Source organism: Mesoplodon mirus, assembly GCF_964341445.2.
Source record: "Mesoplodon mirus genome assembly, chromosome: 7".
NCBI classification, from domain to species: domain Eukaryota; kingdom Metazoa; phylum Chordata; class Mammalia; order Artiodactyla; family Ziphiidae; genus Mesoplodon; species Mesoplodon mirus.
The window spans coordinates 54,781,478-54,805,432 of record NC_138983.1 but is presented as its reverse complement, the minus strand read 5'-3'; the positions used below and the strand labels follow the sequence as shown (position 1 = coordinate 54,805,432).

At 54.3% G+C, this 23,955-nt stretch overlaps 1 protein-coding gene across 1 annotated transcript in view; it reads left to right on the top strand.

Annotated features, from left to right (window-relative positions):
• Nucleotides 1-2,912: 2,912 nt before the first annotated feature.
• The window catches only part of DGAT2 (diacylglycerol O-acyltransferase 2), a 32,581-nt gene continuing 11,538 nt past the window's right edge, over nt 2,913-23,955 (top strand). Inside the window, exons 1-3 of the mRNA XM_082629214.1 lie at nt 2,913-3,141; nt 17,528-17,656; nt 23,675-23,782. Coding sequence (XP_082485340.1) covers nt 3,102-3,141; nt 17,528-17,656; nt 23,675-23,782 — 277 coding nt within the window. The 5' untranslated portion in view covers nt 2,913-3,101. The remainder of the gene's footprint in view (nt 3,142-17,527; nt 17,657-23,674; nt 23,783-23,955) is intronic.

Here is a 23,955-nt window from a genome sequence, read left to right as displayed (position 1 = left end):
CAGCCTGATCTCCTACTCCCCCTGCCTGCATCCCTCTTCCGGCATCCTTCCTCCAGCCATATCAGGGTGCTCATGGTTCCCACCTCCAGGCCTCTGCCCAGGCTGTAGCCTCTGCCTGAAGGCCTTCTCCTTCCTTTCTGCCGGGCAGAATCCTACTCTTCATCTCAGGTCCAGCAGCAAATGTCGTCATCTCTCAACCTTCTCGATTACCATTCCCTCCTTGGTGCTCCGCCATAGCACTTTGTCCATGACTCTGTTGTACTCATTCACTGGTCAGTCCACTGTTAACTGAGCCACAAATCTGAGCCAGGCCTGCACTGGGGCACAGAGTGATGAAGTTCCTGCTGATCCTGGGATAGCTCCTGGCCCACGGGAGAGGCAGACACTGCAGACAGTGACAGCACAGAGGAAAGGACTGAACTCTGCACAGCCTCCCACATTTCACTGCACCATAGCCTGGCTGTATTGCTGCAACCACTGACTTGGGGACACTATCTCTGGGTTGGGGCTCCTCAAAGGCAAGGACTATGTCTGATTACCTTCTGTGTCCCAATGAGAGCTGGGCCCAGGAAGGTGCACAGGAAAAATGTGCTGAAGTAGATGAACCTGGGATCTGAACGTTTCAAAGGGGCCGTGGTCTTGATCCAAAGTCTTGCCATTTCAGTAGCTTACTTTCATAACACAGTGGTGACACACTTCTACATTCTGTGGTTTCATTTGCTCCTCAAATATGGGATAAGAACCATCACCTCCATTTCATGATGCAGAAACTAAAACCTGGGCTGGGAAGATGACTTGCTGAAGGACACACTGCAAGTCAATGGGACAGGAAAGGCCAGAATGCAGGCCTCCTGCCTCCCAGCCCAAGCTCTGCCCCTTAGATCATACTATGAGGGGAGTGGGTGGGCCATGAGTTCTAGCCCCATGAGTTCTCCTCCACAGGAGACCCTTCTGGAGCAGGCACAAGCCACACACTGACTTGGGGTCCTTCCAGGCCAGTAGGAGTCTTGCTTCCAAGGGGACCCAAAACACCTCTGGAGAGAGGACTGAAGAATTCACGGCACCTTCAGCATCCACCTTGTTGCACTGCTCTTTCCCCAGAAATACATCACACCTGTCCCAACCTCCCAGCCTTTGCACATGCCAGACCCCTATGTCCCCCGCAAACCTGGAAGCCACTAGCTTTACCTCAGTTTCCTAAAAGGCACCAAGCCCTTTTCAGCATCAGAGCCTCACCACATGCTGGTCTCTCTATCTGGAATGCTCTTCCTTCTACTCTTAGCCAACTCATGCCTCTGGGCTCCATGACTTTTTCTCAAGGTTTACTCCTATGGCCTTGAGTGGGTTGAACAAATGGCAGTGTTTCTAGGTCCCATCAGTGGCAGTTGTCACATGCTGCCCTGGAACTGTGACTTCTGACAAGAAGAGATGGTAAAGACCTCAACGGCAGAGACTCCCTCTCCTCTTACGCCGTGAGCCCACACCCAGCTTGCTCAAGCTGTCCCCAAGGAATCCGTCTCTTCACTCACATGCTTTTTGCCCACACACCTCCCTTTACCCTCCACATCCAATAATTCATTCCACCACATTCCAGTCGATCTCACCTCCTCTTGCACTTTTCTCCAGACCAGGCCTTCTTTCCATCCTTCCACCACCATCCGAGCTCAGGGATCATTCTCTCTCACCTGCGTCCCTCCCGCAGGCTCCTCACTGCCCTCTAGCCTCTAGCCTCTCCCCACACTATGACTGAAGGATTCTTAAAAACATAGGTGACCACTGTCATTTCCCTACTCAAAGCTATCCCCCCTAATGTCTCAAGAGTGGCAGTCAAGAACCTTCCTAAGATCTAGCCCCAGCCTCATTTCCCACAGCTGCCTGGGCTCCAGCCACTGCAGGTGCCCTAACCCTGCCCCAAACATGCTGCCTTTTCTAAGACTTTATGCCTTACCCCTACACCCTCCGTCGTTTACAAAACTACTCATCAAAGGGCAATGAAAATAATTTTGGAACACTTTTTATGTGCCTGGCACTATACTAGGCTATTTTTTCACTTTACCTCATTTAGTTCTCAAAGCACGTCACAAAATAAGTGTTATTGTTCCCATTGTACAGATATGGAAACTGGGGTTCAAGAAAGGGAGGGCCAGAACTGGGCTCCGGGTCTGTCTGATTCCAGCTCTGCTGTGCACTAATCTCTCTGGGAAGTGCACCCAGCCCCCAGCCCCCAGCCCGCAGCCCAAGGAAAGGATCTCTCTCTTCTTGGTCTATAGCCAGAGGTTTCTCTCTTGCCCTAGCATTGCTGCCAGCATCCGTATGGCTGCCTCTCACTAACGTGAGCACCCCCAGGGCAGGGCCGAGACTGACTGGTTTGGGTTCCCAGCACTCAGCAGTGTATAGATTCTCTGCGAAGTTTCTACAGAAACAGATGGAAAAGGAGAGGCAGCGTGAGGGCTTCAGGAGCCCACCCCTACCTAACTAAGCCCGATACAACCACCAATCAGAGGCGGGACCTCAGCATCTGTAGCCAAGGCGAGGCCTTGCCCAAAGGAAAACACAAACCCACGCCCGGCCCCGCCTGTCCTGCCCATGCCGGGGCTCCCGGCCCAAGTTCCTGCTGGCGGGCTGCACCAACCGCCGCGGGGGTGCGGCGAGGGGCGGGCGGTGGGAGCGGCAGGAATAACCAGGCAGCCCTTGCAAGGAGGACTCCGCTTCGCGGGCCGCGCACCCGCGCCGAGCAGGGGCCTCCGAGCAGCCCTCCCGCGCCAAGCCGAGCCCGGCGCTCCCCCATCCCAACGGAGCTGGTGCGGCAGAGGTTGGAACGGCCGACCCCGCCCCTGCCGCGTCGGCCCCGCCCCCTTATGAGGTTACAAAGTGCCGCGCTCCGAGCCACGGGCGCAGTGGCCGTGGCCGTGGCCGTGGCCAAGGCTCCAATTTCGGCCGCCGTTCGGGCCCGTCTGGCCGCCCACCCCCAGCTCCCCGGGCCGTAGCCGCCCCCGCGCTCCCGTGCTCGGCGCGAAGCCCTGGCCCAGGCGGCCGGGGCACGGGCCAGGGGCGCGGGGTCAGGCGGCTTCACGTGGAGCGCCGACTGCACCGGCTTCGCCATGAAGACCCTCATAGCCGCCTACTCCGGGGTCCTGCGAGGTGAGCATCGGGCCCAGCTGACCGGAGGGAGAGCTTTGACTGAGGAGCCATGCTGTCCCGTGAGAGCTCTCGGAGCTGGGCTAAGGGTCTGGGACATGAGCTGTTACAGCCCAGGGTCTGCAGGGCCTTGCGGGCTTTCTCCTGGGGCAGTGCAGCTGCAAGAAGGTTTTCAGGAAAGGATGTGATGAAAGGCTCTAAGGCAGGCAGGAGTGTGTTGGTAAGGTGGGGGCACGTTGCTGGAGGACAGGCCGCTATGGGGGCGGAGGTCCCAACCCCTTTCTCTTCTTTTTGGGACGGCTTGCTGCCCTCTCCCCCATCATCACTCCCATTTTTCCCCCCAACTCACCTGGGTCTGAGATGAGGTTAGAATAATGGTTACCGGGTCTGATCCAGGCAACCTGGCATGGTAGTCATGTGGGTGCATTCTCCCCTCTGGCACTCATCGATTTTGGGGACCTCTGTTACATCACTTCTCTTCCTCCAGCCTGTGAGATGGGGTGATAGCTGAGAACTCCTCTCCAACCCCCAGCATTGCTCCTGGCCCCTGGCAGTTCCCTCCCTCTCTCCTCACCTGGTGAATCAAGCTGTGAGGCACTGGATGGGGCAGAGTGGCAACGGTTTTGCAATCCCCTGAAGCAGCCACCAGAAAAGGAACATGCCTGGCTGGTACAGGTGTGCCCACTCTGTCTCCTTCCTCACACCCATTCTTCAGCCCAAGCTTGGGAGCCCACTCAGCAGCAACTGTGAGCCTGGCACACTTAGAAGGTGGGGCAGAGGACCCTGGGTGCCCTCCAGTGTGGCCCGGGCCCCTGTTCCACCGGTGTGCAACTGAGGCCCTCCGTGAATCGGGCAGAGTGGAGATCAAACTCCAGAGCTTTTCCCACTCAAGGAAGAGCATCCCTTCCATGTCGCCCACCTCTCACCTGTCCTTGGAGAAACTGAGATGGGAGGAGGCATGACCCACCCAAGGTTTTCTTAACAGGTGCCTTGGCCAGGGGATTAAATACAAATCCAGGAGGGCCTGGGATATTCTCACAGCTGTCCTGGTCTATGTGTCTGTCTTGCTTGAATCCTCCCTCCCTCCACCTAAGTCTTTATTCTGCTTGCTGAACCTCTCCTACTTAGGATTTTTCTTCAGTAACTAACAGTAGCCTACTCGACCCATCTTCATTATAAAAATAAAACATATGAATTATTAGAATTTTGAAAAATATAGAAAAACAGGAAGAAAATTTTAAACTGCTGGTTAATTGACTATCCAAAGATAGCTTCCTAATAGCATTTTAGTATATTTCTTTATAGTTTTATTTGTTCACATTATTTAGATAAAGTTCAAAGCGTGATGTAGATATAGTTCTGAATCCTGTTTTCTCCCTCTTAATGTTAAATCATGAGTATTTCCTTCTGGTACTCCAAATCACTTATAATATTCTAGTGGCTGCTAGGTAAGCACCCTGGAGCTAGCTGTATCACAGGTTACCCATGTCTGGGGCATTGGCGTTGTTCCCCGTGTGACTCTTGGTGTGATTATCTGCCCCTCTTGGTCTGGGTGCTGCTCGGTGCCCTTGTAGAGGTACCAAGCTGCTGTCACCATCTTCGGGACAAGCAGCCTGAGCTGCCCCAGACACCCAGCCTTACAGCCTCTGACAGCCCCTTCTCTCACTTAAAAGAGCTTGTCTGTTCACTGTGCCATTTAATGCCCATAACAGGGGAAGGAAGGGACCTAGCCATGTTCATGCTTTTAAAAATGCTTTTGTCTCCAGAGAATGGGATAGGGATGCTCTCTGTGGTGGTCCTTCCTGGAGATCCCCTTCCCTCACCTCTGCTGTCCACAGGCTGTGAGCTCTATCTTCCAGGAGCAGGCAACCCTGACTTCCTCATTTTTGACCTAGGATTTGTAATTCAGGAGGACTTCCAGTGAATGATTTTGACCAAGTCACTTACTATCCTATCAGGAGCATTTCTCCATGTTGTTATCAGGTCTTGAAAACATTAAAAAAAGAAAAAAACTGGCTGCAAACAATTCCATCATGGGATGTAGCAAGGCCTGGTATGAAATGCAAAACAGTTACTTTAGGTGTCTGGGCTCCGCTTTGGTGAAAGACTTGGGTGGGGAAGGGAGAGAGCTGAAGGAAATCTTGTGTTATCTGGCATCTCCATTAGACCTGCTTTCTACATCCTTGGTCTTTGAAGACACTCCCCAGTGGCCTGGCTTGCCTCTGCCAGTGAGGTCCCATTGTTGGGAGGTGGTGAACACCCTGTTGGTGGTGGTATTCAAGGAGAGACCATGGCTTCTGTGAAGGGAAGACCTGTGATGGTGAGATTGAAATAGATACCTTGGTGTCTGGTTTCTTGACCAAAAGCAAAGACCAGCTCTGGGTGCATGGGTAGGTGGGTGTGTGCTGGAAGTGTCGGGGAGACAGGCGTCTCTGTTGGTATCTTCTAATATCTGAAGGATTTACCTGTGCCAGGGGTGGAGAATGCAGAGTTAGTCATATTCGCATCCCTGCCTTTGCCCCTGGATGTGAGACTCTTCAGGTCAAAGCCCTCTGATGCCTGCCTCTATCCCCGGGGTTCACCACAGGACCCAGCATGAAATGGTGGCAGCCCCAGTAAAATCCTGAGCTGATTTGCTCTGTGAGGCTCCAAAAAGCAAGGCTAGGAACAGGGGTGGCATCATGGGGGGCAGATTTGATGTAATGGAGGAATCCTTTCTGATAGCTATTGAGGATTGCAACAGGTTTGGTGTGGGTGGGGATGGAGCTCTCCATCACTGGAAGTGTGCAAGCAGGAACTTGGTAGGAGATGAAACTAAGAGGCTGGATTGTTGGAGGCTAACTCTGGAACTAAGGATTGACAGTCACCTAACCCAGTCCTAAATCATAGGATGAGAACATCATTCTCATGTTCCTCCCTCCCCCAATTCTTTATAGCTTTCTTTCCTTGCATACACCACTATCCCAAATGCACAAATGCCACTTTGGGGCTATCTGTGCTACTGAGGGCTCTTCTGGGCTGGGAAAGGAGAGCCAAGAGTAATATTTTATTAGCAGGCTAGGTGATTCACTAGCCAGTGTGGAAATCCTGCCCCACCCCCATCCTCCCACCCCTGATTTCAGCAACAAGTATTTGAGTCATAAAATCAAAGCTCTCTGGGAGCGCTGCATCTGGCACAGCTCTCACATTACAGATGGGATACTGAGGGGCCCAGAGAGAAGGAACTGGACCAGGGTTATTAAAGCCAGGGTTAGAACCCAGATCCATCTCCCAGTCGTTGGCCACCTTAAACCAAGAGAGAAGTGTGGTGAAGCCGTGAAGGGCTGAGTGCAGGGCTCTGACCACTGTACGTGGTCGTTTCTTGAATGAGTGTAGGTCGCTCGCAGACCGTGATGGGAGTGGCAGATCACCCCTTCCCAAGCTTTTTCGGGAAGCTCCCCCAACTTGCCTTGATGAGTACATGCACCACGAGCCCCAGAGTTTTGAGGCCAGGGGAACAGCTGATTGCCCCTCATCGTACTCCAAACCTTCCAAACTCCTCCTTGCGGCCGTGGAGCCCCCTGTGAGCAGTCCTCACGGCCTCACGACCTCGTCTCCTACCATGTCGTGCTCTAGAACTGCCAGGGGTCTTCCTGTTCCCCCAGCATTCCCACCAGTTCAGTCCTACCTCAGGGCCTTTGCATGTGCTGCCCTCTGCCCAGGTCACTGCATGGCTGGCTTCCAACCATTCAGTCTCCTCTCAGAGGCCTTCTCTGACCACACCACCTGGAGAGCCGCCCCATCTTGTTTTATTTTTTATAACCCCTCTCATTACCTAAATTCTCATGTGTACTTATCTGTCTAGGTGATTGTCTCCCCCAGAAGAGTGTCAGCCCTTTGGGAACTGGCACCCTGTCTGTCTTTCTCAGTGTTTGTCCCAGCATTTAGCACAGTGCCTGGTGTATAGTAGGTGCTCAGTAAATATTTGTTGAATAAATGAATCATTAATGGGACCTCAGCCCTCCTGAGCACTGCTCCTTCCTCTTGGCAGGAAGCCCTGCTTTTTGCTTCAGTGTGATTTCTCAATTCTTCCTCAGGCCTCCTCTGTGCCCACCCGTGCTGGGTGCTGGGCCTGCAGCTGTTCCCTGTTCTGGAGACACCAAAGTCTCATGAGGAGCCGGTTCCAGGGCTGAGTGCCGAGGGTGAGGGGCTCACCACAGTTCCCCCCATTACTTCCAGGGCTTAGAAGCCAGAGAGCCAGGATTCCAGCCCTGGCTTCACTTCTGCTCTGGGTATCTCACTCCCCCTGAATGGAAAATAGGATCAGAAAATCTCAAACTCTCAAGGATGTGAGGGTTTAGGTTAACATGAATGGAAAGCGCTTTGTAAACTAACTTGTGACTCGCCTGTTAGTCCTTGTCATTCATTTTGTGTGACACGTGCAACAGCCTCCAACACTATGGAGAGTGGCAGACTCCGCTCTGGGACATCCAGGAAGGCTTCTCACAGTGGGGACTCGGGTGTGGGCCCTTCACTTTATTGATGGAGCACCTCTGTGTGTCAGACTCTGTGCTGCACACAGGTCAATCCATGGTCCCTGCCTTTGAGGAAGTGAGACTAGGGGGCTGACAGTGCACAGTGATCCACATAGTGGAAGGGGAAGGAAGCATGGGTGGAGGCCTGGAGGTGAGGGTTAGGCAGCTAAATCATCCTGGGGTCAGGGAAGGCTTCCCGGAAGAGGCAACAGTCAATCCGAATATTGAAAGATGAACGGGTGTTACCAAGACAGGCAAGAACCTTCAGGTACAGGGACCAGCATAAATAGAGACATGAGATTTGGGTGGGAGGGAAAGTCTGACTGCAGGGTCTCTGGGCTACCAACCTGAGCTGAGGTCCTGGTGTGCTGAGAGACAAGGGAGATAGAGGTTGCTGTATCCAGGCCTGGGGTGGCTCGCCTATGCCCTTTGCAGGGGTTGGGGGTGGAGATTTGAGAGCTGCTGGGAGAGGCACCTGGTGCACTCAGAGTTTCTTGGCCTCTACCACTTCTGGAGCCTCCTGGGTGTGGAGTTGCTGCTGGCAGTTTTGAGGGTTTGGGGCTAGGAGTCTCAGTATCCTCATCTATAAAACGGGCAAATGCATGATGAGAATATCTGCCCAGGTTATGGTGCAGACCCAAGGAAGCTGAACACACAAACCCTTTGAGCAAATCGACAGAAGCAGGAAATGTGAATTCATTTCACTATTAGAGCAGATTTAGTGGCCAGGAGACTCACTCTGCATTTGCTTCCCGTGTGACCTTGGGCAAGACCCTGCCCTCTTGGGGCCTCAGCCTCCTTGTCTGTACAGTAAGGAGGGCTGCATAAGGCAGCCCCCTTGGGTTCATTCCAGCTTTGCTGCAGAAGTGTGATTCCGATCATGCCCCTGATGGCTGTGGGATCCTGGGGGTCAACCTGCTACTCATTCTTGTCCTCAACTTGTCCTTGTGAAAATGGGCTCATGTCCTGTTTGGGGCCCAGGTAAGTGCCCCAGAAGAACCTAGCTCCCCACGCCTGCCCATGTATTGTGATAAGGGCCTATTCTGAGGACTCCTTGGTGGTGACGTACCCACAAGCTGGTGGTGTTGCCATGGCAACCCCTCCCACTTCAGTAGCTATTTTTTAATGTGTCAGAAGATGGGGGCAGAGAAAGCAGGCCATTGGGGTCCTCAGCAGTCACCTCCAGGGTCCTCCAGGGACACCTTTGGGTCAGATGTCCCAGTGGGCTCTGTTTTAAGGACACCTAATTTGCTTTAAGTTTACGTACTTAAAGAACAGGGGAGATTATTAGTCTTTCGGGGAGATTATTAGTCTTTCGGGGAAAGAAACCACCAGTGGATTGGGACCAGGTGAATGGCTGGCTCTTGCCTCGGGGCCCTTAGACACCATCTGAAGCTGGTGGAGGGAATGGAAGGGGTGGGCAGCAATTTTCTCCTCTTTCAGGATGGAGCCCTGGACTCCTCAGCCTGGCATTTCCAGTCCTCCATGGCTCACTCCCCCTGCACGTTCTCGACTAGCTTCACCCATTCGCACGGTTGCTATGCTTCAACCTGGTTGAACTATTTGCAGTTAATTCCTCAAAGTTGTGTGCTCTCTCCCTTCCACGCCTTTTCCAGTGCCATTTGTGGGACTCCAGTACCTGGGGTCCTGACCCTGCACCTCCCTCCTGTCAGCCTGGCAAACTTACTCATCTCACCAGACCCATCCATGACAGCATCCTCCAGGCCAGTTGGGTACCTCCCGTGGATTCCCCAGCCCTGGCTTACCCTCTGTGCCTCGTTGTTCACAGCCCTGTCTCCCCAGCCATAGCTGAGGTGGACAGCCCTGGGGCGGAGCTCCTCCTCCCACAAGAGCCCAAGAAGCAGAGGCAAGGCGGGGTCTGGCAGCTCCCACCCTAGAGCAGCGCCTAGCCTAGCCTGTAAAGGATACTCAGAAAGTACTCGCTGAATGAATGTTAATGTTTGGCCTCCACCCTTCTCTCCCTCCTTCTGGAACCTTCCACTGTTGCCCCTGCCTTTAACCACGACCCCTCCAGCTAGAGGAGACCTTTCCCTCCTGATTCCCCAGGAAGTTCCCGTTTGACCCTCTGCCATGGCACAGGTCCATCATCTCTGTTCTCGTCCAGGCCCTGTTTATTCATCGCAGGCCCCTCGAGCATCCAGTTGGCAAACATTGACCAAGCATCTGCTCTGTGCCTGACCCCATGCTGGGCACAGGGACCCAGATGAGCAAATGCACACTCTCTCCCAGAATGAGAAAGGCTGAGTGCAGGGTGAGGGGGTCACATGGGGTGGGGGAGGAGGGCTTCCCCGAGGAAGAATCGGCCAGGAAGGATGAGGCCCATCTCTGACGGACCGGCGTTCAGGGCCTGGTAGGTACCCAGTAAGTGTGAGCTCAGTGACTGAGCAGATTGGGCCCGGAGGTGACAGGACGGTATTTGGAGGGACAGCAGGCAGGGCCAAGAGTGTAGGGAGACTTCCTAGAGGGAAGAAGGGTCTGGCTGAGCATGTGGTAAGGCAGAGAATGGGCACAGCTGCATGTGCAGGGCTAGTTGGAGCCCAACCCAAGGCTGGGCCTCTGAGATCAACAGGCATGACCCTGCAGAGCCATGACTGTCCCCCATCATCACACGTGTGGACTCCTGCTGAAAGGTGCTTGGCGGGGAGGGGACCCAGAAGAGAGCTTGCCTCTGGCTTTGAAGATGTGGCACTTCTTTGGCACTTGGACTAGCTTCCTGGACCTCAAAGGGTCTGCCAGGAGTCAGAATGTCCATCTCTCTGCCTCTGTGCAGACTTGTTCCCAGCCCTCTGGAGTAGCTTGGGGCGACTTCCTCACTGTCCACTTGGCAGCTGCTGGACCAGGGCAGAGCTTAGGTCGGGCTGGGCTGAGGTGTGGCATCCTTGGGGCTGCAGACGTGAGCAGGATGACTTCCCCACTCAGGAGCCTCTGGCGGCTGTCCACATCTCTGTGACCTCACTGGCATCTTTCTAGCTCTCTAACAGAGGTGACAGACGCTGTTTGTCCCTTTGCCATAAGTTGTTTGAATTCCTCCCAACAATTCTGGATCATAACAAAGGAGGACGCTGAGTCTTAGACAGAGGAAGTGATTTTCAGGGTCTCACACTAAATAACAGTCAGAGCCAGGGTTTGAATCCTAAGTCTACTGACGCCAGTGCCTCTGCTCCAAGGCAAGGCAGGGGTTGTGAAACCCATTAGACAGGAGAGGAAACCCAGGCTTGCTTGGTAATTACCCCACATTCACTCAGGTCTTTACTTTTTATGATGCTCTTGCCTATACATTATCTCATTTAATTCTCCTAAGAATCTGGCAAGGTAGGTATTAGCCCCACTGTACAGACAAGGAAACTGAGGCTCACCAAGCCTCAGACTCACCAAGGCTGCACTTGCTGTGAGTTGGAGGTCAGGTTCTCCTGATGCCCGTCTGCCTGTCCTCTGCACCTTCTCCAGGCTGGTGAGCCCCTTCCCAGGATGCCAGTAGCTAAGGAGGGTAGAGGAGGCAGTGTGGGCCACCCAGAGGCCTGACCCAAGAATGTCATGTGTGCTCCAGTGTCCCCGTGGAGGGAAGTCAGCCTTGCTCCATGCCTCCTCTCCACAGGTGAGGATCCTCTTGTCTATCCCTCTAGCTTATTTTTCTTCATAGCTCTCGTCACTGCCTGATGTTACATCCTACATGTATGTGTCGGTCTTTTATCTCTCCCTCAGCAGAATTTAAGCCCCCTAACAGGTGAGACTTGACCTGCTGCCTTCACTGCTATTTCCCCGGTGGCTGGTACAGTGCTGGGCACCTCAGAAGTGCTCCATGCTTATCCCTGTCCCCACCCACCTCCTCCAGGAGCCTACTTTGGGCTGCTTGAGCCCTTTGCATCTTTCCTATTCTCAGCATCTGTTTTGGGTAAATGTGAAGCCCCGTTCCTGGGTCATTGAACATTCTGGGTTTGGGCCTGCCTCTCTGTAACTCCGTCTGAGTCTCTATTCCGGCAGTTGCCCCCAACCCCGAGTGCCCACTTTCCTCCTCTTCGCCTCCCAGATCTTGTCTTCCAGGCCCTGCTGAGGCCTCGCCACCTCCTTGGAGCCTCCCGGGCCAACGCGCCCACTCGGCTCCCTCTCCTCGAAACACACAACCTCATGACCACGCACATCTTGAAAAACTTTGTGTTTGCTCATCAATTCCCCTCCCACTCTGGTCAGTGGTAAAAGCCATGACGAGCGCTAATCACCTAACAGGTGTCAGTCACCTAACAGATGCCAAATGGACGTACATGCATTTTTAATTTTTATTTATTTTTTTTACCTTCCCAACCACCCTGACAGGTAGGGGTTCTTACCTTCACTTTACAGATGAGAAACTAAAGCTGAGAGAGGCTAAGTGACTTGCCCCAGGTCACAGAGTTATGCAGGGCCAGGGCTGGCCCAGGGCCCTTTCTCAGATTACGGGGACTGGGGCTCAGACGCTGCCGCCTCAAGCCTGTGCGAGAAGAAGCCCTGGTTGCTTCAGTCCTGGGTGCAGCCTGGTCACTTTACTATCAGATGTTGGGCAAAGAGGCGTTACACGCCCATCCCCACCCGCCATGAAACTTGGGACATGGTTGGGACAGAGAGGCAGCCCTCCCTTCACCAGGGGTGTGTTCCTGAAGTCGGGGTGTAGACTGGCTTGTGTAGTGGGGACCAGCCCTCAAGAGCCTGGCATCATGGAAATGGTGAGGGACTCAGAACTCAAATGCCTGCCGTGAGTCCTGGCTCCTCTATACCCTGACCTCAAACAAGTGGTTTAACATCTTTTGGCCTCACCTTGCCTCAGTTTCCATCTCTGTAAAATGGGGCTGCCCATCCCTGCCTGTCTACCTTCCCGGAGAGTGCTGTGGGGCAGGGAAGCTCCGTATAGACATGGGGGCAGGGGGTTCCTCTCTGGGGGTAAGAGAGCTGCTCTGGGCCTCTCTGGCAGCTCCATTCCCTCTGCCCTCCCCAAGTCCAGGAGCAAAGGAGCTGTATAAAATAAATGGTGAAATCAGTGGTGCCCTGGAGCAGCTGTTTGGATTGGTTACTGACAGTTTCTCTTCATAGAATGAGTCTAGTTACTCTGTGGCCTGTCTCGTCTTCCTTCATGAAAATAAGACATCTGTAGGAAGTGGGTTCTGTTCTTATCGTGGGGTGAGGGAAACATGCTCAGAGAGGGCGAGAGAGGCTCACTCCCCCACCCCATCTCTGGGGTCCTCAGTGATAGGGCTGGGGGCCTTCCTGTCAGGCAGCTCAGTGTAACTCGGGCATCCAGGCCTTCATCTGCCTCTGGGACTTATGCATTTGTTGATTCATGCAGTAAACCTCTATGAGCTCCTTCTCTCGCTGGCCTGGCTGGGCTCTGGGCACATGGATGAATCAGGTACCAGCCCTGGAACCCAGGAGACGCTGGCCAAGGAGGATGACCAAGGAAATAGACACTGGCTGCAGTGGGACTGGCGCTGAGAGGGTGCGCAGAGAGTTCAGTGTGCTGGCGGAGGCTGGGTGAGGGGTGACGAGAGAGCAGATTGGAGCTGAGACTTGGCCAGGCTGTGGCTTCTTGCTGGTCACACCCAGGACTTGAGGACAGTCAGGCTGGGTATGAAGGTAATGGCAGTGGTGACATCTGATTGCAGCACTGGCATCTATACCAGCTTCTGCAGGACCTCTCCCAGCCAAAACTGGGGCAGAGGAGATGCTGACAGCTGAGTGGTGAGGTCTGGCAATGACCTGGGGGTGCCCAGCTGAAGCCCCACTTGCCATCTGCCGAGCAGCTGTACCAGGGTTATTGCAGGTTGGTGAGCCTCTACGTGGTATCCTCAGGAGGGTGGACACCAGAGTCCAAGCAGTCAAAGAGATCATAAAATTCATCCTCCCCACCACCATTTTATATATGGGGAAAGCAAAGCCCAGAGAGGTGAAGTGACTTGGCCAAGGTGACACAGGAGTTGGTGGTACAACTGGGACTGGAACCCCAAGGCCCACTGCCATTTAACTTACTGTGCAAGATGCCTGCTCCTCGCCTGCCCCTCTAGAGGAAAATAGGTCATGCATTTCCTCCTGTCGCCTCCCAGCCTTCCCCCACTTTCTTTTGGGGAGAAGAGAGAAGGAACGTGGGGAGACCTGCAGCACAGGGACAGAACGCAGGCCTAGAAGTTGGCCTGAATTGAGTCCAACTTTGCCACCCTCTGGCCAAGTGACCTTGGCTGTGTCACTTCCCTGAGGCTTTATCACCATCAAAATGGCAGTGATGATGCCAAACTCACAGGACTGGTGAGGAACCAGAGTGCCTATGGAAGTGCGTTGGAGGCCCTGAAGCTGCATGGGCCGTGCGGGCCGCCTACCTGTCACCCAGCCCTACAGAGAGAGAGCCAGGTGTTGGGGAGGGGGGCCTGAGTATCAGCCAGAGCAGAGACCTGCTTGTCTTCTTGCTCAGCAAACCTTGCTGAGTGTTGACACTGGGCCAGACTCTGAGAGGCCACTGGGATCCAAGCCATGGATCAGACCCAGGCCCTTGGGCAGCTCCCAGTGTGATGGGAGAGTGGACTTGTAATCAGCAGTCGGTACCAGGTGAGGGGCTGTGGGAACCTGGAAGGAGGACTCCATTCCTCTCTTATTTCTCTGTTCTGCTGGCCTCTCCCGACTTCATCTACTGACAGGTTCTCTCCAAGATGGGTGGGGGCTGGTGAGATGGCCCTAGAGGACCACGCTTGCATGGGCCTTAGACCTGATAATCCCAGAGAAGGAAAGGTGACCTCTCTCCAAAGGCTCGCCTGTTTGGGTTTTGAAGGACGAGCTGCCTTATCTCATTGTCGGGGGTCATCAGGTGGGCAAGGCAAGGAGCGACTTTCTAGGCAGGGGAGCAATGACTGGTTATTTCTTAGATCCACAGGGGGCTTCCACTGGGCCTGTGGTTCAGCATCCTGGACAGGCCAGCTCCCAGGGCTGGGCTCCGTGGTCAGCCATGTCGGGATGGTCTGGCCAGGAGGCAGCCGAGTGGGCCCAGGCCTGAGGGACACAGAGTGGCAGCACCCTCCCGGCCTCCCCCTCCAGGCAGCCCCCTCACTGTGCCACCCACAGGAACACCTGCCACTCCTCAGTGGACTTTGCATTTCCTAGTTGGTTGCAGCGTGGGCTGTGGGCGGTAGTTGGGCCAAGGCAGGAGGACAGACCGGGGAGTGTGGGAAAAGCCTAGCTCTGGCCAAGCTGCCCTGGGATTTGTGGGAGCCCTTCAGGCCTTCTTCTTCTGTGTGCATAATAGGGTGACGGTTGAAGAAGACAGTCTACATTTCCTGCACCCTGACTTTATCTAATTGTGAGAGACCTGTAATAGCAGACAGATTTGGATTAGGAAACAAGGAAGAATTTTTCAGTTGTTTCAGTGGGGGATATGTCACCAATATGGACTTACTATGTGTACCCCACCTCCAGAGCAGGAGAGCGCTTTGTAGTGAGTGCAACCAGTTGGTTGGTCCTGACCCAAAGGCAGGGGCTAGACAGTGAGCCCTTTCTCTGAGTACTCCTCAAACATTCCTCAAGCAATCTTCGGGGTCCTGTTTGCAGTAGGAAGTGGTCAGATGAGACAATGTCTGATGCCTTTCCTTCCATCACCTTTTTTCCCTGCCCAGTAGAAGGTGGAGGCCCCCAGCTCCTCCTCCCTGCATCCTTCCCCCACCCCAAGCTTACCCTACCTAAGACTTTGGACTGAGTGTCCTATTAAAATGCAGATTGTGGTTCAGTAGATCCAGGCTGGGGCCCTGCATTTCTAAACAGCTCCGAGACCAGACTCGGGGTAGGAAGGTGCTGGAGAACCTTCTATCCTCTCTGCAGCCAAGGCACCCAGCCTGCCCCAGACCCAGGGCAGGGACTCGCCTACCATGGCCCCTGCTTTCCTTCATCCCGCACATTCCCAGTGGCTAGGGAATGACTTGGCAGGCCGGCCCTTGGATTGGGGTTCAGGCCTATGCTTGACCTCACTTCCTTCCCACCTGTACTCACCCAGTACACTCTCCCCACTTCTGAGCACAGGCCACCCTTGGACCTGCTGTACCCTGAGCAGGGGACAGGGATCCTGGGTTCTGGCCCTGGCTAGGTAACCCTAGACAAGTCAGTGCTCCTGTCTTCAGCCTCCCCAAATGTTCAGTTGGGCTGTACCAGATGACCACAGAGGGTCCTCGGGCTCCAGGATGGGGTGTTGGAAAAGTGTGAAGGTAGAAATGGCTGTGATGGTAGGATATTTATGTAGAGGGCGAAGAAGCAGTTATGTGCTAACCCCCTGGCATGCCTGTGTAGCCCAGCCTATTCATTTGCTTTGGTGAGTTCACATACTACCACCTCTGCCCCAGGGGTCCTGTGGAGCGGTAGATGCTACTGAGCACCCAGTATGTGCCATGCCCTGGGAATATGGCTGTGCACCCTCGAGGTCTTGCCTGAAGTCGCATAGTGAGTGGAACCACGGTTGGTGCTGGAATCCGACTCTTCTGCCATGCCAGGCCCCCTCCTTCTGCTCCATTAGACCAGGTGAAGGGGACAGGACTGATGTGTCTGCCTTGAGGCCTGGTGTTATTTACATGCCTCCCGAAAGTCAAAGTAATTGTTAACTTTCGGCAGATGAGGGTTGTGTCCCTTTCTAATCTCTGCTGTAACCTTGTTGAAATACAGATTTTGAAGAAACACAAGGGCTTGAGTGTAAGCCCTATACCGCTCGCCCTCCCACTTCCGCAGTAGGCCAGGGTGAAAGGTCACGAGACCCTCAAGGACAAGATTGTGACTCAGCGGGGAGCCTGGCAGAGTGGGTCATGTGAAGGAATGTTTGACCAGCACACGGTAGATAGGCACTCGGTGAAGATGTGCTGAGCAAAGGGCGTGCAGTTGGGGCTCAGCACATGTGGAGGTTTGAAGTGGGGCACTCCTTTGGTCCAGCTGCTGGAAGGAATGGGGTATGTCAGGAGCCTCGCCCGTGCTCTTCCCCAGCGCTGCCTCTCCTGCAGTCACCAGGCTTTCCGGTCCCTCTACCCATCAGCCGCTGGAGTCCAGGACGTCATCCTGGGGCCATGGCCACAGAGCCACGTCATCCTGGGGCCACGGCCACAGAGCCAATTAACTGGGCACATCTTGTCCTAACTTATAGGCTTGGCACTTGCTTGGTAGCAAACAGAATTGCAGCCCTCAGTGTCCCAAAGCTCACTGGCCACTGGAAGCAGAGGTTCCTGGCTGGCTCCTCTCCGGGCCCCAAGCTTTGGGCACTGAGGTGAAGCTCAAAGTGTGAATCCCTGTGAAGGTGGTATCGGTGGCGTTGGCGGTGGGGCAGGAGGGCTCAGCTCACTGGGAAAGGGTATTAGTCCTGGAGATACAGGGGTGGGGCGTGGGTCAAGGATTGGGGGTGCGCAAAGTACACTTGGAGGAAAAAAACATTGCAGGTTGGATGTTGGCCCTCTGTCCTTGGCCTCACAGACACAGAGAGCAAAGATTAAATATTTGTACTAGATCCAGATAAAGGATAAAGACAGGAGTTTGATTGGGGTGAAGGGGAGGGAAGAAAACTGGCAACTATGGCAAGCCTCCCCCTAGCCTCTTTGGATACCCTATTTGTTCTCCAAAATGACCCTTTGAGGGGGGACATCATTCCCATTGGGTATATATAGAAACTGGGGCACAGGGAAGCGAAGCATGTGAACAGTCCAGAATTATCAATACAAAACTGTTGTGTGGCAGGGCTGGGATATGAGTCCAGATCTGTTTGATGTGTTGGCCCGTGCTCCTCTCATGTCTAGGAAGGTGTCTGTGGGAGATAGCTTGATGATGGGGACGCTGAGGCTGGAGGGAAGGGTGGACAGGCTGACATCTCTCTTCTGTCGCAGGCACTGGCTCCAGCATCCTCTCCGCCCTCCAGGACCTCTTCTCCATCACTTGGCTCAATAGGTCCAAGGTGGAAAAGCAGCTACAGGTCATCTCGGTACTCCAGTGGGTCCTGTCTTTCCTCGTGCTGGGTAAGCCGGGGCTTAGAGGGTGAAGGCAGGCAGGGGCCACCTCCCCAACAGATGTTGGAGAGGTGAGGGGTAAAAGCACCCTCCCACCTACCACCTTTTGGGTCCCCTATCAAGTACTCTACCCCAGGCATGCATGAGGACTCACCAGGATTCACTGGGAGCTGGTGATATGCTTCCCATTTTATAGATAGAAAGCCCAAGTCTCAGAGAAGGTAAGTAGCTTGTCCACAGTCACACAGATTTGGGTCCAGGTCTATAGGACCCCCAAAGCGTGTGCTGTTCCCACATGCTGCCCTGCCTCCCAGCAGACATTTTCCCACAGGTATGTTGCTTTGCCTTAGGGTGGTGTGGTCCTGGGATTGAGTCCTGACTCCACCACAAGCAAGCTCTATGACTTTACACAGGTTCCTTGAACTCCCTGAAAGTCAGTTTCCTCATTTTGAATGTGAGGGAAACACTGTCTCACATGTCGCACGGGGCCAGGGCCTGGTGGGCCCCCAGTGTAGGGAGCTGCTGTTGGGAAGCGCCCTCAGAGCCCCCTCCCAGGCCTCATCCACCCTCTGCTGAGCACAGTCCCCAACTGCTTCCTGCAGCCCATTCAAGGCTTCTCCTTCTCTCTCTCAACACCTCCCACGTCAGTGCTTTGGTTGCTTCTCCTGGAGGTCCAGGTGGGTGCCTCCGTCCCCTGGGTTGCCATCCAGACCGGGGTCAGGGTACCGTAGGTTGTCCAGGAGGAGGAAAGGGCCCCTGGCCTGGACCAGGCCCTGCTCTCCCAGCAGCCTCTTCTCTTCCCCAGGCCCCAGTGTCCTCAGCATAATAAGTGACTTCCCCAGCACCTCAGGGCAGACAAACCTGCTGCCAAGCATTGTAGAGTACATTCTAGAGCCTGTGAGTGAGTCTCTCGGGGCAGCCCACTCTTCAGGGTCGTTCAGGCCAATGGGGATCATCAGGAATTACCGTGTCAGTGCTGAGCCACGTCCTCCCAGTAGGCATGGGGGCCTCTGAGACCACATTTCCAGGGCAGCAGCTGCCCCTCCCTCCCTTGGCAGGGCAGAGGGATGGGACAGGGGTTGCTATTTATAGAGCCCCCTCAGTGGACCAGGCACTTGATGTGTCTGTCTTTCCTTGACTTCCCACTTCACAGGTGAGGAAATAGGGACTCACAGAAGTTCCGTGACTCTCCGAGATGGTGAAGCTCATTCAGAGGCAGAGTTAAGGATTAATCAGAAGCTCAGAGCACTCACCAGGGAGTCCGGAATTAGTGGACCTGGTCTGAAATAGCCAGTCTTCACCTTGAGGCCCAAGAGCGGGCTTTAGGGGGTTCCGTGAACCCCTAAAATTAGGCGCAAAATTATATGTGAAAGTATGTTCACATTTTTCTGGGGTGAAGGACAATCACTGTCCTCAGATTTTTTCAGAGGCATATGGGCCTCAACAAGATAAAGAAACACTGGTCTAGGGAACAGAGCAAATTAAACTGGCTCCCTGAGGGCTCCAACCTCCAACTTGGCCTGCTTGGCCAATTTTTAGAATCCCGGAGTAGAGAGCACCGTGTAACCCCCCCATTTTCAGATAAGAAGCAGGAATCCAGTGAGGGAAGAGCCTAGCCCAGAATCACATGAGAAGGAAGTAATGGGACCAGAACAAGACCCCATGGACTCCAGCCTCCAAGCCCCTGCCTAGTCTGCTGTACCACCTCCCTTAGTCCCCATTTGCACCCAGAAGCCACAACTATCCCACTGTCTTAGTGAGTCAGAGCTTGGCTGATGGGGAGCTGAGCAGCTGGTAGAACCCCAACCCGTACAGCATGCGGCAGGGACTGGCCCCAAGCTGTAGGTTAATAATCGATCGAGCCTAACCACAGCCCAGAGACCGGCCCAGCCTCTTCCCGAGCCCTTGTGTAGGTGGGAGCCAAGCCTGCTTGGATGGGCAGGTGTGCTGAGCTGCTGCTAATTATTGTCCTGAGCAGCCCTGGCCACTCGCTCCCGCTGCCACCCAAATCTACTGGCAGGCACTCGCCTGGAGTTGCAAGGGCTGCTGTGGCCCCATGAGCCTCCCTCTCGAACAAAGTGACTCTCCTCCATTTTTGTGCCACGGATCCCTCTGGTATTCTGGTAAAGACTATAAACCTTATTCAGAGTTTTTAAATGTGTACTACAAAGTACACTGGATTTCAAAGGAAATCAATGGTATTAAAATATAAATACGTACACATTAAGACATCGAATTCCACATATAGTGACACATTCTTTTTTGTTATTATGTTAAATAAAAAGATCTAGCAGCAGGCATAATCATTACTATAATTCTTTTTTTTTTTTTTTAGCTGCATTGGGTCTTTGTTGCTGCGCACAGGCTTTCTCCAGTTGCGGCGAGCAGGGGCTACTCTTCATTGCGGTGTGCGGGCTTCTCATGGTGGTGGCTTGTCTTTGTTGCGGAGCATGGGCTCTAGGCATGCGGGCTTCAGTAGTTGCGGCACACGGGCTCAGTAGTTGTGGCTCACGGGCTCTAGAGCGCGGGCTCTAGAGCGCAGGCTCAGTAGTTGTGGCGCACGGGCTTAGTTGCTCCGCGGCACGTGGGATCTTCCTGGACCAGGGACCGAACCTGTGTCCGCTGCATTGGCAGGCGGATTCTTTTTTTTTTTTTTTTTTTTTTTTGCTGTACGCGGGCCTCTCACTGTTGTGGCTTCTCCCATTGCAGAGCACAGGCTCCAGACGCGCAGGCTCAGTGGCCATGGCTCACAGGCCTAGCCGCTCCGCGACATGTGGGATCTTCCCGGACCGGGGCACGAACCCGTGTCCCCTGCATCAGCAGGCGGACTCTCAACCACTGTCCCACCAGGGAAGCCCAGGCAGGCGGATTCTTAACCACTGTGCCACCAGGGAAATCCCACTATAATTCTTTTTTTTTAAATAAATTTATTTATTTATTTTTGGCTGCGTTGGGTCTTTGTTTCTGTGCGAGGGCTTTCTCCAGTTGCGGCGAGCGGGGGCCACTCTTCATCGCTGTGCGCGGGCCTCTCACTGTCGCGGCCTCTCCTGTTGCGGAGCACAGGCTCCGGACGCGCAGGCTCAGTAGTTGTGGCTCACGGGCTTAGTTGCTCCGCGGCATGTGGGATCTTCCCAGACCAGGGCTCGAACCCGTGTCCCCTGCATTGGCAGGCAGATTCCCAACCACTGCGCCACCAGGGAAGCCCCCACTATAATTCTTTAGTGATGAGAATAAATGATTTTTCAAGATATCCCCAACTGCCATAAATGTGATACGGAAACACTTTTGGTTTCTATTGGCGTCACTGCCTACAGGGGCTGCTGCTAAGACTACTGTGGTCTGGTACATTCATAAATGAAGGAAACATTAAATTTCTATAAGAGATGGGTGAAAATTAAGATGTTGGTTTTTTTCCCCATCCAAGTCCATGGATCTCCAGGTTGGACACTTATCTTTGTGTTAAGTCCTCTTCACACACTATCTCATGTCGTCCTCCCAATACCCTGTTGGAAATCGAGGCTCAGGGATGGGCTGTGGCCAGTGAGCGGCAGGGCCCCGGCTTCATGGAGAGCATGTCCATGCTCTTCCTGGGCTCCACTGCTGCGTCCCTGCAGTGAGCAGCCATAGGCTGCCCGCTAACGGGCCTTGGGGAGCAGAGTTTTGAATCATCAGCTTGACCATGATGTGTGGGGTGGGGTGATTGTAAAGGTGGGTCCTGAACCTTCCGCATGTGGAGCCAGAAGTTGTTTGCATCTCCTGGCCCCAGGGGTTTGGTTCCTGCTGCAGCCGCATGATCTACAGGGATAGATCAAGGAGCCCACTGTTCAGAGGACTGGGATTAGACTCTGAGAAAGGCAGGTTGTTCGGTGGGTGTAATTCATTTTTGCTCAATAAACCTTTCCTGTGTTGGTTGCTAGGGCTGGAGAAGTTCATCTGACCTGGTTCCAGCTCCCAAGGAGCTCAGGGGCTGAAGGACCGTCTGCTGGAAGGAGTCTAATGGGGGACACAGATAACGATGAGACAGATGATAGGGGCTGTGGACACACAGGGGTGAGAGGGAGCGGGGCCCCCCAGCTGAGAAAGTCCGGAACTAGAATGCAGTCTCTGGACTCTCCATCTGTTCTCTTTCCTCCTTCCAGGCTGCCTTAGCACCAGAGTGAGGACAGTGGGTAGGGACTCCCACCTTCCCAGAGAGCCCAGGCATCTGGGCAGTGCAGCCTGGGGCTCTGTCCCCTCTGATCCCGCTACCCCTCAGCCAGAGTTAGGCGTTTGATGGCAGCTAGGTTTCCAGGCTGCTCAGACCCTAGCCTGAACCTCATGGCCCTGCCCAGGCCCACCTGGAGCATCCATCTAGCCGCTGAAGGCACTTGGATACCTGTGGAGTCTAGGGGGCTTGTGACCCCTTTTCTAGGCCTAAGAATGGGGACCAGAGGCAAACTGCTCAACAATGTGAGTGACTTTGTAAGTGGTCTTAACTTAGTCATAGCCATTCACCAAGCTGCCTCAAGTACTTCACAGTTTGCCTTTAACAGGGTTTTACAGGCTGCAAATGCTTCCCTGGAGACTCACCTTCCCCATCTGTGACATCACACTCCTAAGCTGGTCCTGAAAAACTGGACACCTGGCCACTCTATGTTCACTGCCTCTCCCAAGATAGTTGTACCACTTTTAGCTACCTTGGGGAGAGGCTAGCTCAGAGGCTTAGAATCGGACCGCGTTGTGGATGACAAGGGACCACCATTTTCCTGCCCTTAGCTTCATGGAGTGTCTGTGTCCGGCCCTCCCCTCTCCCTCGGGAAACCAGAGGAGGCTGAGCACGGTGGGAAGAAGAGAACATGGAATCCAAAGCCAGGCAGCCCTAGAGCACCCGTGACTGGCGCAGCGCCCACCAGAGGGTGTGCCTACAACCAGGGTTGGCTTCCCTTCCTAGGCAGTGGAGGGGATGCTGGACGGAGGCCATGCCTCTCCCAAGCATGAGTACCTGTTGCCCCTGGTCCTGTGCTAAGTGACAGGGGGCAAAGAAGATGTGACCCTGCTAGTGTGGAGAATTCAGAGGTGAGAGGTCTGTGGGGGAGGATAGTATGATACTGGAGAACAGTTCCTGAGGTGAGGTCTGAGCTTAGCCTTGAAGGCTCAGCAAAAATTGGAAGGATAGAAGCTCTGATGAGGGCTTTCTGTGCCAGGTTATTCAACCTTATGGCCGGCAGGCCCAGAATAAAGGGACCACTGGAAGCTGGCCCCAGGGAGTCTTCAAGTGTCCTGCTGGGGGTTTTGAGAGAGGGACTGATGGGCTCTGGGCCTAGGACTGCCTGGTGCTTGGTTATATTGGAAGGGGGCCAGCCCTCCTCCTGGGGAAGGAATCCCACTCTCCCAGGTCCCTCCAGGGCAGTCTAGGGCTTCTAATTTTTAGTGAATCTCTAAGGCCTGGTGCAGATTTTGGACTTAATAGTCAGACTTGAGTTTGGATCCTGGCTCTGCCTCATTCCTGCTGGGTGACCTTGGGCAAGTTACCTCCCCCTAGAGCCTCAGTGTTCTCCTCTCTAAAATGGGGTAAAAGTCACGCTGCCCCACACTTGAGACAGTGACTCAGCCCAAGTCCTGAGACACAGAGGCACTTGGCAGGTCCCTCCCCTCGTCCACAGTCACTATGCTGGACACTCGGGTGGGGAGAACATGCCAGGAGGGGCAGAAAGAACAGCTCTAAGGACAGCTTCACAAGACATCCACCACCTCTGGCACTGCTGCCCAGACAACATGGAGCCCACGTGCCCCTCGAGGCCGGGACAGCCCATCAGAGCCTAGGAGATGAGGCTTGTGTCCCCGTGAGCCGGCTCCTCCCCTGCCCCCCTGCCCTGCCCCCCTGCCCCGCCCCCCGCCGTGGCTGTAGGCCCCCTCTGCCCAGGGCCCCAGCTGTGCCTAGCTTAGTGCCATGGTAAGCACTCAGTCACTTGGTGACCCCATGCCCAGAGGGGACTGAAGCCCACCCGGGGAGGACAGGCCTGACCGGGAGCCTTCTGCCTCCCCCAGGAGTGACCTGCAGCGTCATCCTCATGTACACGTTCTGCACCGACTGCTGGCTCATTGCTGTGCTCTACTTCACCTGGCTGGTGTTTGACTGGAACACTCCCAAGAAAGGTAAGAGCACGAGTCCCCCCGCCCCACCCCCTCGCCCTCGGGACACTCCCTCCTGCACCTCGCCATGGGTGCTGCCCCTTTTTTACTTAGCACCTACTATGTGAATAGCGTTGGGCTAAGCCAGGCTGTGGTTCTGGATGGGGGGGAGGGGGGAGGTTAATAGTGGCTCTAAT